General features: G+C 45.2%; 1 protein-coding gene across 4 annotated transcripts in view; it reads left to right on the top strand.

The window, feature by feature from the left end:
• The window catches only part of LOC128845807 (collagen alpha-1(XXVIII) chain-like), a 66,464-nt gene that overhangs the window by 37,061 nt on the left and 16,198 nt on the right, over window positions 1–13,205 (top strand). For all 4 annotated transcript variants that reach the window (XM_054044861.1, XM_054044859.1, XM_054044862.1 and 1 more), the window contains 6 exons: window positions 1,367–1,435; window positions 2,178–2,249; window positions 6,893–6,961; window positions 8,691–8,762; window positions 12,059–12,127; window positions 12,248–12,316. In XM_054044861.1, the coding sequence (XP_053900836.1) occupies window positions 1,367–1,435; window positions 2,178–2,249; window positions 6,893–6,961; window positions 8,691–8,762; window positions 12,059–12,127; window positions 12,248–12,316 (420 nt within the window). The remainder of the gene's footprint in view (window positions 1–1,366; window positions 1,436–2,177; window positions 2,250–6,892; window positions 6,962–8,690; window positions 8,763–12,058; window positions 12,128–12,247; window positions 12,317–13,205) is intronic.

Here is a 13,205-nt window from a genome sequence, read left to right as displayed (position 1 = left end):
TTTTGTGAATATTATTCCTTTAGTTTTATCAATTGAGAATTTAAAATCCCATGTTTCCCCATTCTACACACTTCATTAGTGCTTCATTTACTCTTAAGCAGCTATTTTATGGTTTATGGTTTTGGCCATATGGCACAGTAGTCAGCAAATAAAGTGATGCCTATTCCTACACTCATCTCTTTTGGAAGATCATTTACCAAGATGTTGAATAAAGTAGGACTGATGACACTCTCCTGTGAAGTGCCATTTGTAAGTATATATATACTGGAGTAGGCTTTCCCTACTCTGACCTGCATAGTTCTTTTACTTGAGAAATCCCTTCTACCCCTATACATTCTTCCTTTTATACCCATGGTAGCCACTTTATGAAGTTAACCCTCCCTCTATATCATAATTTTTTCAATATCCAGAAAAGTGATTATAAATTCTTTAGTTCTTTTACCTTTTTATTCTTCAGTTTTTATCCTTACAATATGGTCAGTTGTGCGCCTTCCCCTCCTAAACTCACTCTGCTTGCTACCTAGGAGTCTGTTTCTCTCAAAGTATGAAACCAATCTCTCAGTTATCATTTTTACCATTTCAAACGTGCTGTAAGTGCAGTTAGACTACATGCATCAGGTCTGGATCACAGCTTTCCTAGTTTCCTTACTGGAACAATAACCACATGCTTCCAGCCTATTGGTTCCTCACCTTTTCCTCATATACTACTGTACAATTTTAGTACCACTCTCAGTCTTCTTTCAGGTTGGTGTTTACAGCTGCTTTCTCCTACAAATTTCCTGGCTTTATAATTGCCACCAGCCAGACTTCATTATCAGTTAAGCCTGGCCTTCTCTCTCTTGCAGGTACTGCCAGGTATGTTAATTGGCTCTCAGATCCACATTAACCCCTTCATGGTCCCAGTCACCCCATCACAGAGTCCCAATTCTGAATCCTTTCACATCATTAGGAGTTTGATATGGTTATAACAGGTTTAGCAATCTCTATCAGGTAAAGAAAAGTAACTAGGGAACAGCACAGCGCTCCTCACACATTTGGAATGATTAATAGCAGGGATATGCTCTACTCATGATATAAAGAGACAAGAGTAAAGTGTATTTGAAAGTCAGATGTGCTCTCAAAATGTCTGCTACATTATTCATACATTTACAGCATTCATCAGGTCCAGTGACAAGTTTCCCAAGAAAGGATGAAGTAGACAATACACTGGAGAATCTAGCCCTTTAGGTCAAAATTTAAAAAAGCTAGGACTTCAAATAATGCATTTTTATTAAGCTGAATGCTCTTTCTGTAAATGTAAGCTGCCAAGAAAATGTAGTCTTATCTTTCTGGTGTTAAAGCTCTTCAAAAACATTTTCGGTTTAAGGGAGAACAAGGCTTGCCAGGAGAAACTGGAGCTCCGGGAGAAAGAGGTCCTGGGGAACCTGGTTCAAAGGTATGCTGTTAATAAAGAGCTCTTTCCTTCTCCTAAATTACTTAAGCACTTTTGAAAATCCCACCTGTAGGCACTAAAACATCGATTTAAGAGCTAAACTTTAAACTCCTATTTTTGAAAACTTTGGCCACTAACTTTTAACGGCATCCAAAAATGTATGTTTTAAAATGTTATTAGCACTACACGCTTGCAGACAAATTCCATAGGGCTGAAACAATCCAGATGCCTAGCCAATACTTAGGCTTCAGTGGTGCTTAGGCCTCATTCAGCCTGGCTGCACAACCACTGTGCACAAGAGTAAGGGGGCATCGGAGCTACCTTAGTGCCCAGCACAGGCCAGCCACATCAGCAGACCCTGAGCAGCCAGGGGAGTGCAGTAGCCATGGGCTGTTAAAATAATAGGATAGTGACTTTTTAAATAAAAGTAAATTGAATATAATTATGGAGAATTAATAACTAACATTCATTACATAATTTATCCTTAATATACAATGTATGCTCTTAATAATCAGTTAGTACAGTATTTCCTGATCCTTCCTTCCTTCCGTGTCTGGAATTCAGAGAAGTTCTGTGTACAGAATGACTGCAAGATTTGATCTCATATGCCTAAAGGTTTTTCTTGCAAAAAAATTAGGAGCCTTTTTAAAAAAAAAAGAGGTTTCCCTGATTATAAGAGATAATGGTACTATAGTTACATTTAAGATATGGACATGTTTTTATTTATCTCCATTATTTATTTCAGGGTGAGCCAGGTTCTTCAGGACTGGCAGGTCTGCCTGGTCTTCCAGGGGAAGATGGAGCCCCAGGACAAAAGGTTTGTGTGTTTCTTTGTCCTCAACTTTCCCCTTCCTCCCTCAGCTCATGTACTGCTTGCCCCATCCCTCATACTGATACCCTGGTCCAGCAGAGAGCCCTCCATGGAGTCTGGGACAAAGGGATTGACACTGCTGAGGAAGAGATGAGCACTTTCCTCATGGAGAAAGGGAGATCCAAGTGCAGTGATGACCTTACACATGTTGAAAAGTCTCAATGAGGTTCTGTAATGGGGTACACTCACCACTGAGTCAGGAGATTAGCTCTCACCCAGTCTGGTGTCCCGTCCTTTGATTGCTCACACCATGGAGTATGGTTTCTCTCTCTCTGTGGACTCAGGGTCCTCCCTCTTTGTGACTCAGCCCTCCGTCCAGGTCACTGTCCAGTCCTCCCCTTCCAGGATACCAAAGTCCCTCTGGACCAACAGTCTGCACACTGTCCCAGGCAGTCCTCCGTGCCAATTCTAAACTTATGCCACTTTCCCAGTGGCTGGTACACGAACATGGGCCCACCCGCTATGCCAGGTTTCAGCCTAGTGACCCTATGCCTAGCAGCCAGTCTGCTCAATTCCAGACACTGTTGCTATTTCTCTGGACCACTTTCAACCTAGCCTTGCTCAAGCCTTTCTTACCCAAAACCCTCTGGGTTGACCATCATTTCAGGGCCCAGACCCCAGGGCTTATGGTCCCTGCTGGGTTTCATCCTTTCCAAAGAATGATTGCAGACCATCTCCCTGCAGCCCCCTTCTTTTTCCTCTTTTGTATGGCGAAGCAGACTTTATTGAATAGTTTATACTTGCCACCAACTACAGTTCCTCGTTACTTAGCCATTTATAGTCTCTCTCTCTCTGCCCTGTGTCTTTCAGGTAATGTAACAGTGCCTTTTAATAATGCCCCATTTCCCCAATGTTTTTACTAAATAACAACGTAATTTTTGTTACCTTAAAATGTTCAAATTTCTCAAAGTTTCTCCCTTTCTTTATCAAAGACCTTACATACCTATAAAAGGTCATCAATTGTTTTGTTCACCCTACAGAACCCATATAGTCCATTGGGTCTATTTATTCAAAAAAATATTTCCATTTAAGCCACAATGGCCAGATAGTGCTCTAAATTGAAACACTTCATTAGGCCTATCCCTGCCCTGATGTATGTTATTAGCCTCAACTGTAGCAGCCCCCTTCTGCTCCAAACTTCCTGGCTTTAGACAAGCTCAGCCTCCCCTGCCCAGCTGGGCTTCATCATCAGTTAGCCTTTATCAGTCCCTGTCTCTTCCCCAGGTGCAGTCTATATGATTAATTGGGCCCTTCTGAGCCACCTTAATCCCATCACAGGTCCACAATTATTAACAGGGGTTTCCATGTTGCCAATGATATCAGAATTTGATATGAGATAAGGCACAATTTCTCTCTTATACCTTGGATTAAGTAATGCTGCCACCACCAAGTGATTTAAACAAACATTTAGGGAGGGCCACTTGGAGCCCTACCTTCCCCAAATATCCCACCAAGCCCCTACACTCCCTTTCCTGGGGAGGCTTGAGAATAATATCCTCACAAATTGGTACAGGTGAACACAGACCCAAACCCTTGGATCCTAAAACGATGAAAAATCAATCAGGTTCTTAAAAGAAGAATTTTAATTAAAGAAAAGGTAAAAGAATTACCTCTGTAAAATCGGGATGGTAAGTATTTTACAGAATAACAAAAGACTCAAGAACATAGAGGATCTCCCCTCTAGGGAAAATCTTAAAGTTACAAATCCAGGGATAAACCTCCCTCTAGACAAAACCTCTCTCTAGACAAGGAAAATCACAAGCCAAAATAAAAGTAAGCTAACGCATTCCCTTATTATTACTTACTAATTCTAATTGAGTTGGATTGCTTGCCTTCTTGATCTGTCTCCGGCAAGCACACAGAACAGACAGACAAAGAACAGACAAAACAAAGCCCTTCCCTCCTCCCCAGATTTGAAAGTATCTTGTCCCCTTATTGGTCCTTTTGGTCAGGTGCCAGCTAGATTACCTGAGATTCTTAACCCTTTACAGGTAAAAGGATTTTGTGCCTCTGGCCAGGAGGGATTTTATAGTACCATATACAAAAAGGTGATTACCCTTCCCTTTATATTTATGACAATGCCTTTTTTCTTTCTCAAAAATAAATTAATTAATGAATAAATTAATTTTTGGGGAGGGGAGGTTCAAAATTCTCAGCCCAAAAGTATATTTTGAGGGAAATCTTTCACAGAAATATGTTCAGCCATTTTTTGAGTTACCTGTCGTCAGGGGACCAGGTCGTAGGCAGTCAGGCCTAGTTGTCAGAGCCGACATGCCAGAGCCAAGAGTCAGAGCCAAGAAGCAGAGCTAAGGGTCAGAACTGTGTTATCTGGAGTCATGGAAAGCAGGAACAGGGCTGGTTCCAAGGCAAATAATCAAAGTGACCATAGTTTGCATGGAAAGTTGTATTCCACTCGTCTCCCTCTCCCACATACTAGGTTATAGGCCCCACTCAGGTCTAGTTTTGTGAAAATTCAAGTGGAGTGCAGTTAATCTAAGAGTTCGTGGACAGAGCCACCCATAGGATTCAGGGGGTCTGGAGCAAAGCAGGGGAGCGGACATAAAAAAAGGTGCCACCCGCTGCATTGTTTGTACTCACCGGGTGGCGCTCTGAGTCTGCGGCGGCAGGTCCTTCACTGGCTCCGGGTCTTCCGCGGCACTGAAGGACCCCCCGCCACCGAAGTGCCGCCAAAGTCCCAGAGCGACGTGAAGGACCCCCCGCCGCCCAAGACCTGGAGCGCCGCCGGGTGAGTAAAAATTAAAAAGCGCCTCTAGCCAGGAAAGGGATTCTTGGCCAGGGCTCGCGGGGGCCCTGCGGGGCCTGGGGCAAATTGACCCACTTGCCCCCCACTCTGGGCAGCCCTGTTCGTGGATGACAGCAAGCAGGGATATCAGTTCTGAATAGTCACCTTGTTGAGTGCCCAGTAATCAATGCAGGGCCTCAAGGGGCCATCCTTCTTCTTAACAAAGAAGATCGGGGCCCCACCAGACATGTGGATGGATGGATGGATAAGCCCCTTCTGTAGGTTTTCTTGCAGATAGGTGCGAAGAGCCTGAAGTTCTGGTTCAGAGAGGCATATATATGACCGAGGGAACCTTGGCTCCAGGCTGAAGGTCCATCAGGCAGTCATAAGTTCATTGTGTTTCCTTTGTCAGTGTTTCCTTTGACAAATATAGTTTCTCTATAATACTGCGACACGTTATGACTTTCAAGTACATTATTTCTACAGACCTGGAAAAATAGTCTATGCCCCTGAGAGACATAGCTATGCCAACCTAACCTCCAGTGTAAATAATGCTACTGCCTCTTGGGGAGGTGGATTACCTACACCAATGGAAAAACCCCTCTGGTCGGCATAGGTAGTGTCTACACTGAAGTGCAACAGCAGTGCCGCCGAAGCATTTTCAGTGTGTAGACATACTCTAAGACACTTTAATGCACTAGTTCAGGGGCGGGCAAACTTTTTTGCCTGAGGGCCACATCGGGTTTCCAAAATTGTATGGAGGGCCAGTTAGGGGAGGTTGTGCCTCCCCAAACAATCAGGCATAGCCTGGCCCCGCCCTTTATCCGACACCCCCACCCCCCTGTTTCTCACCCCATTATGGCCCCCCCGGGACTCCTGCCCCATCCAACCCCCCCCGTTCCCTGTCCCCTGACAGCCGCCCCGGGACCCCTGCCCCATCCATCCCTCCCTGTTCCCTGCCCTCTGACCGTCCCAACCCCTATCCACACCCCCACCCCCTGACCACCACCCCGAACTCCCCTGCCCTCTATCCAACCCCCCTCCCCCGCTCCTTGCCCCCTTACCGCGCTGCCTGGAGCACCAGTGGCTGGCGGCACAACAGCCATGCTGCCCAGAGCACCAGGACAGGCAGCCATGCCACCGTGCAGCACAGAGCACCGGGTCAGGCCACAGATCTGCAAGAGCCCCACCGCCCAGAGCATTGCGCCAGCAGCGCAGCGAGCTGAGGCTGTGGGGGAGGGGGAACAGCAGGGGAAGAGCCGGGGCCTAGCCTCCCGGGCAAGGAGCTCAGGGGCCGGGCAGGAGGGTCCCTTGGGCCGGATGTGGCCCACAGGCCGTAGTTTGCCCACCTCTGCACTTGTTGCTCTAGCTATTACCAGCTCAGGTAAAGTATGTTATGCAAGGGGCCACCTAGTGGCTAAACATTATAATAAAGTTTGCATTACCTATTTAAAAATAATGTACTGAGCATGACATCATTTATCGCCAGAAACATGTCACCTTGTGCATCCCTGCAAGAGTTCATAAATGAGGCTGTCTGAAAACCTGAGGCCCTACTGAAGTCAATGGGAGTTTTGTCATTGACTTTAAAGGGGCCAGGATTCCACTCCTGCTCCTTCTGAGCTGCAGTTTATTCAAACTAATTCAGAATTTATCTTATAACAAATGTATATACAAACTCTTCTGAGGTATCTCTTACTCTGAGTAAGCAATGCAGGACCTGCTACCTGAGTATACAGTTTCTATGATTAGAGAGAGGACTTCTGTCTCCAGCCTTACAACTTAATAATAAAACTAATTAAAAATACAACTAAATTCAAGTGCTGATTTGATTTTTTCATTACAGGGGGAGCCAGGAGTACCTGGCCTTCGAGGTCCCGAGGGTGCTCCAGGGATTGGAATACAGGGTGAGAAGGTAAGAATTCCTTGTGAAAATTAAAGTTAGCAAAAGCAATGCTCAGGGAATAGATTTGTCACAGTTTTCCCCATTTGGTGGAGTATAAATAAATCCAGTGAAGAAAAAGTGCACTATGTGATTTTATGAATGATACTGTGAAATAGGCTGACTGCAGAGTTGGTTTCAGTCTTAGCTCAATAAAAAAAATGTAGTGAAACTGATAAAATACAATTAAAGGCAAGTTTTCATTGTGGAGCTGGGCAGCCCAACAATCCAGTAGCAATACAACACACTGCTACAGGCTCCAATCCTGCAGATCCTCAGATATGTGAGCCCTTACTCAGATTGAGTAATCCTTACTCAGACGAGTAGCAAATAGATGTTTGTATGAAACACCTCTGATCATTCTCTAGCAATCCCTCTGGACACCTGAAAAAAATTGTGTTGACAGTGTCTGGATGAAGCCACATCCAGTCCTCTTTACATAGATTGAGGGTCACCATAACAATAAATTTTAAGGGCTATGGGAAAGTGAAGTATGGCGATTACTGTATCTAAGATGAGTTCAAAAGTTTTCCTCTCTAGGAAATATATTTAGGTGATATCCTACAGGGTAAAGAGACCGTTATGGCTGGGGCTGGAACTTTCCAGAATTTCAAATGTTTAGGTTTTCTGAACCACTATCTCATGTGTATTTTTGTTATAATTGTGTTCTAATAATGTGTTAATAGTTATCCCTTTACCACCTACACTCGATTTTAGCATTTTTCTGTCTAGAAGTATATAAATAGATTAATCAGGGTGAGTGTTCTGGCTTGTAATTTTCCTTGACAGACAAAAAGATGTATAGTGTATTTACCTATAAAAAATGAGTATCCAATTATTTATGTGGTTTTTTATTAAAATTATTTCATGTAAATGATTTCTCTATTTGATTCCACTCACTAGACTTGACTTTGCTGATGCAAGCAAACAACTCCTTTTGGTTCACAATGGTTTTATACCAGTGTAGAACCATTGACATTCAAGAAGCTACACCTGATTTACACAGATGTAATTAGAGGAGAATTTGGCCCATTGACTTCAATTGAAGTTGAATTAATTGACTTCCCATTGAAGTTAATGGAAATTTCTCATGTGCAGCAGCTATAGAATAAGGCCCCTGTTGAGTTCATGGCCCTCTAGGGCAGCAGGAGCAAAACAGGTAGTTTGCCCTGGGCCCCACTTTTGAGAGGGGCCTCAAACCAAGTGGTGTTGTGACCCAGCATATGGGGTGATAGCACCGCTCAGGTTTGGCCCAGTAACCCCTCCATCATGACAGAGGAACAGTCAGGCAAATCTGAGTGAGTGGCATTGCAACCTGTTGAGTGAGGTCGCAATGACTAACTGAAATTTAGCCCAGCAACCCCTCTGTCATAATGGAGGCAGGGGTCACTGGGCCAAACTGAGTGCTGCTGCAACCCTGCATGTCTGGTCATAGCACCTCGAGCAGGGAGGCAGGCCAAGTCCTGTGTGATAGGACCCACACCTGTGAGGTGAGTACAGGGTAGGCTTGCTCTCTAACTCCTCCACCCACCTTCCTTCAGTGGTAGTAATTTTTGGAAGGGGGGGCTCAGTTTCAGATTTTGCCCTGGGTCCCCAAAAGACCTGTGTGGCCCTGGTCTGACTGATTTTTACAAGAGCTTTCAAATGACTTTTTGATAACCATATTGATAAAATGTAGAATAATGTTTCTTCATTTGTGTAGGGTGATCAAGGTCAGAGAGGTGTACGTGGATTATCGGGACCAACAGGAGTACCTGGACCTGCCGGTGCTAAAGTACTCTTAGTTTTGTACTGTATCTGTATAATTTAGGTCTCAAGTCAAAGATATAGCTCATCGGTGGTGGAGATGGTGGGGTGAAAAGGCCATTAAAAAGTGGGGGTGAAACAGGAGAATCCATGCCTCCCCCCCCAAGGGAGAAATGGATGAACAGAAAGGACAGGAAGACTTTGGAAGTCTTTTTTTACTATAGTAATTAAAATGTGTATTTTAGATAAGGGTGGTCTTTTGAAGAATTTATTTAAAAAACCATATGTCTGAAGATCCAAGCATTTAAGGCTAAAGATGATTGTGCATCTAAAGATCTATGCAAGGATTTTTTAGAGATGTGATTTTATAATCTTCACCAACTCGCTCATGAAATATTTTTAAAGTAGGGTTACCATATCTCAAAAATAAAAAAAGAGGACCCTCCACGGGCCCTGACCCCGCCCATTTCCCCACCCCTAGCCCCGCCCCAGCCCCACCCCTTCCCCACCCTAACTCCGCCCCCTCCTCCCTTCCACTCCCAGCCAGGGGGAAAGGGCTGCCCCAGTGCTACCGGCTTCAGGGTTTGCCGGGCAGCCCCCAGACCCTGCGCCCCCAGCCGGCGCTTCCCCAGCGCAGCTGGAGCCCGGGAGGGGAAGCGCCCAGCCGGGGGCGCAGGGTCTGGAGGCTGCCCAGCAAACCGTGAAGCCAGTAGCGCTCGGGCTTTGGGCAGCCCCTCCCGGGTTCCGGCGGCGAAGGGTCCGGAGGCACGGGGGCTGCTCGAAGCCGGTAGCGCTCGGGCAGCCCGGCTCTTAAACAGAGCCGAAGAGGAGCAGAGCCTCCCGGCGCGGTGGCTCTGTGTAACTGACACTGTGTCAGTTACACAGAGGCGAAGAGGAGCAGAGCTGCGGCTGGAGGCCGCCGGCCAGGCACGTCCCCTCCCGGGCTCCGGCGGCGCAGGGTCTGGAGGCACGGGGCTGCCCGAAGCCGGTAGCGCTCGGGCAGCCTGGCTCTTAAACAGAGCCGAAGAGTCGGGGAGGAGCAGAGCTGCCATTTTCCCGGACATGTTCGGCTTTTTGGCAATTCCCCCCGGACGGGGGTTTGAGTGCCGAAAAGCCGGACATGTCCGGGAAAAAGAGGACGTATGGTAACCCTATTTTAAAGCAAATTTTAAACTAAGGTCCTGTAGACTGACATGTTCTGAGTAAATATTAGTCATGCACAACTGGTTTTGTCAGTACATTCAGAAACTGACAGTAGATACCTGGGGGTTGGCAAATGCCTGTTAAATGTCTTCATTACCCCTTGAATGGCTCTTTAACAGTTTCAGTGTTGTGCTAATAGGTCTGGCAGGCTGGAGACTGTTTCTCTTTTAACTGCTAGATCCCCTTCCCACGAAGACTCAGAGCCTGCAGGAAGGGTCAGAACAGGGATAGGAAAACCAGTAGGGTGGACACTAAGACCCAGTGGTGTCCCAAATTTTCAGGTGCCCTACCCAGCTGCCTATGCCTGAGGACAGCCCCGGGCGCCCCCAACCACTTGCCGCCCTAGGCCACTGCCTAGTTCGCCTAGTGGTTGCACCAGCCCTGACTGGAGGTGAAAGGAGCAGAAGGCCCAAGCCCTCTCCTTGGCCCTGACTGAAGCTGGGTGGTGTAATGGCAGATCCTCTTCCCTGCTGGCAAGACAGAAAAGCAGTCAGGCCAAATCTGAGTGGGAGACTTGAGACCCCATGCATCAGGCTGCAATATCATACACTGTCTCAACGTTGATCCAAATCATGACTAAGGCTACAATTAGGTCACGGGTATTTTTTAGTAAAAGTCATGAACAGGTTATGGGCAATAAACAAAAAGTCACTAAAAATACCCCTAACTAAATGGGGGAGGGTGGGCGCTCCAGCAGATTCTGCTGCTCACGGCGGGGGAGGGAGGGAGGGTGCTCTGGTGGTCGCCGCTGCTCCTGGGTGGGGAGACGGACAATGACCCTGCCACCGCCACTGCTGCTTCATGCAGAGGGTGGCTCGGGGGCCCCGCCGCCGCTACTGCTCCCAGACCACTGCTCCGGGGCAGCGCCCGGGACTAGTTGCATAGGGCTGCCCAAGCAGTGGCTGGTGCAGCTGGCCCCAGGGCCGCCCCAGCTGCTCAGGCGGCCCTGGGATCAGTCGCACCAGCTACTTCAGCGGCGGAAGTCACGGAGGTCCTGGGAAGTCACAGAATCCATGACTTCTGTGAAAGACTCGCAGCCTTAATCATGACGGAAGGGTGGCCAGGCCAAATTTGAGTCAGTGACATAGAAACTGGCACACGGGGCTGCAACGCCACTCAAATTTGGCCCATTTTGATTGCTTCTCCCCCTCCACACACTTCTGCAGTCCCTCTGGTACCCTTGATCTGGTTTGTCCTAAGCACCAAACATAACTGCAATGCTTTGAGAATCTGCAAGAGATATGAATGACCACAAAAGGAAATACTCTCAGTACTTAATACAAAACTTCAGCTAAGGATTCGCTCAGTAAGTTCTTTACATATGGGAACATAACATACCCACTACATATACACAAACAAAGATTTGTTTAAACTAATCCCACTATTTTTTCTACAAGCTGTGAAAGAATTGGAAGACTATTATTATTTCTATGTTTAAATGTTTGGGAAGTACTTGGATAACACAGTCATGGGACTGTCTTAGTCTCAATAGATACATATGGAATTGACAGGGCTTGATTTTCCTCTTATTTACACTGGTTTCACGTTAATGTAACTTCATTTACTTTAAGTTACTCCTGATTTACCCCAGAGAGAATGAGAGGAGAATCAAGCCTATCATCTCTAGCAATTTCATGTCTTTCCTCCAGCTTTCTATGAACTCTTCTGATGTTCACAAACAAACAAGAGGAGGAAAAATTGAAAAGGGGTAAAATATAGAGAAAAGAACATTTAAGAAATCTAAGTCACATGTATTTTGAGACAGAAATCTTGTATTGTATGGCTGAATTTCTTAGTGTTCAGTTTATTTCAGTAGTAAAGCCCATTGAGTCTTCCTATTGACTCCAATGTACTTTGGACTGAGCCTGTAGTGCATTAGTATAAGGATCTTCTAACCTTAAATATTGTACAATGAACTAGAAAAAAGAAGAATTCCATTTTCCATTGAGGAATCAGTATTATGCTGGTAACCAGTATAATTGCACTAGTTAGAACTTGTCCATGATCACTTGCGATTTGTTTAATAGAACATTAAAACATCCTTCAAGAAATGTTGCTACCCAGAAGCTGCTCAGGCCCACTTCTCATAAAAATCCATTCTACTTTTTTCATTTGCTGTAGGGCGAACCTGGTGGGCCAGGACGTCTTGGAATGCCAGGCCTTCCTGGTCGAGCTATTCCAGGACCAAAGGTAACATCTGCACTCCAAGCTGCCTAATGTTTATGATCATCAACATATGGAATATATTAAGCATGCATTGAAGAGTATGGTGAGCTAATTAAACCAGGATATATATTTTCTTAATTATAGGGTGACATTGGGTTACCTGGTCCTGCTGGCCCAGTTGGAGAACCAGGAGTTGGGATTCCTGGCGCAAAGGTAAACCCCAAACTGGTAGACTAAAGTAAAAACATAAGAGAACCCAAGGTTGGCTTTACCCTGTAAGTAGAAGAGCCGGTAACCTAAGACAACAAATGCCCTATAACTGTCGGTGTGGATGACTGCAGTAGATTTGCAGAATCCCTCAAGGAAGACCAGAAAAAGATATTTAAAACCATCTTTACTCATCATTTTATAAATAACCATTTGAAAACTTGAAACCAAAATCTCAATTATTGAATGTTTATATTCCTCCAAGCCACAGCGGAGCTTATTCAAGTTATTTGGGTTAGGCTGCCTGAATATATTTAATTAAATGTTGGTAAAAAAAGAAAGTAAAACAAAATAAGTTTATTAACTCTTATTATTCATGTGTTTCTATCTATCTCTATGGCTCCCATTACTGTACTCTGAGCAACTACCAAGTATTTTAAAATAGTTTAAAATAAGACAGTCTGCCATTTTTTTCTTTACAACCAGTATGAGAAATAGGTTAAGTAGTTTCAAGGATATTATGTGTGTGTTTGTTTTTCTGTGTGTATGCATGGGTGGATGGGTTGTGTTATGAATGTGAGTAACTAATCAAGGGAGAGCTAAGTTTAAAAATCAGTTTTGTTATGAGTTCTGAAAATGATTAAGTCTGTCCCCATTCTTCTCAAGAGAGAGTGCGAGTTCCGTAATCTAGGACCTGCTGTGAAAGTTTTCTCTTTGGCACATACAAGCCTCTGCATGTTGATGGACAGTTTAATTGTTCCATAGCTGTTGTGAGAGGCCATGACCACAGAGGGAGAGACAACCTCTCAGCTAGCAAAAGTCAATTGCATAGCGATCTTGAGCTTTCTGTGTTCATTGGGAAGCAAGCGCAGATAGCACAGCACCTGGGTGATGA

The sequence above is a fragment of the Malaclemys terrapin genome, chromosome 11 (genome assembly GCF_027887155.1).
Source record: "Malaclemys terrapin pileata isolate rMalTer1 chromosome 11, rMalTer1.hap1, whole genome shotgun sequence".
NCBI classification, from domain to species: Eukaryota; Metazoa; Chordata; order Testudines; family Emydidae; genus Malaclemys; species Malaclemys terrapin.
The sequence above is the reverse complement of the archived record's forward strand: the minus strand, read 5'-3'. Positions and strand labels throughout refer to the sequence as shown.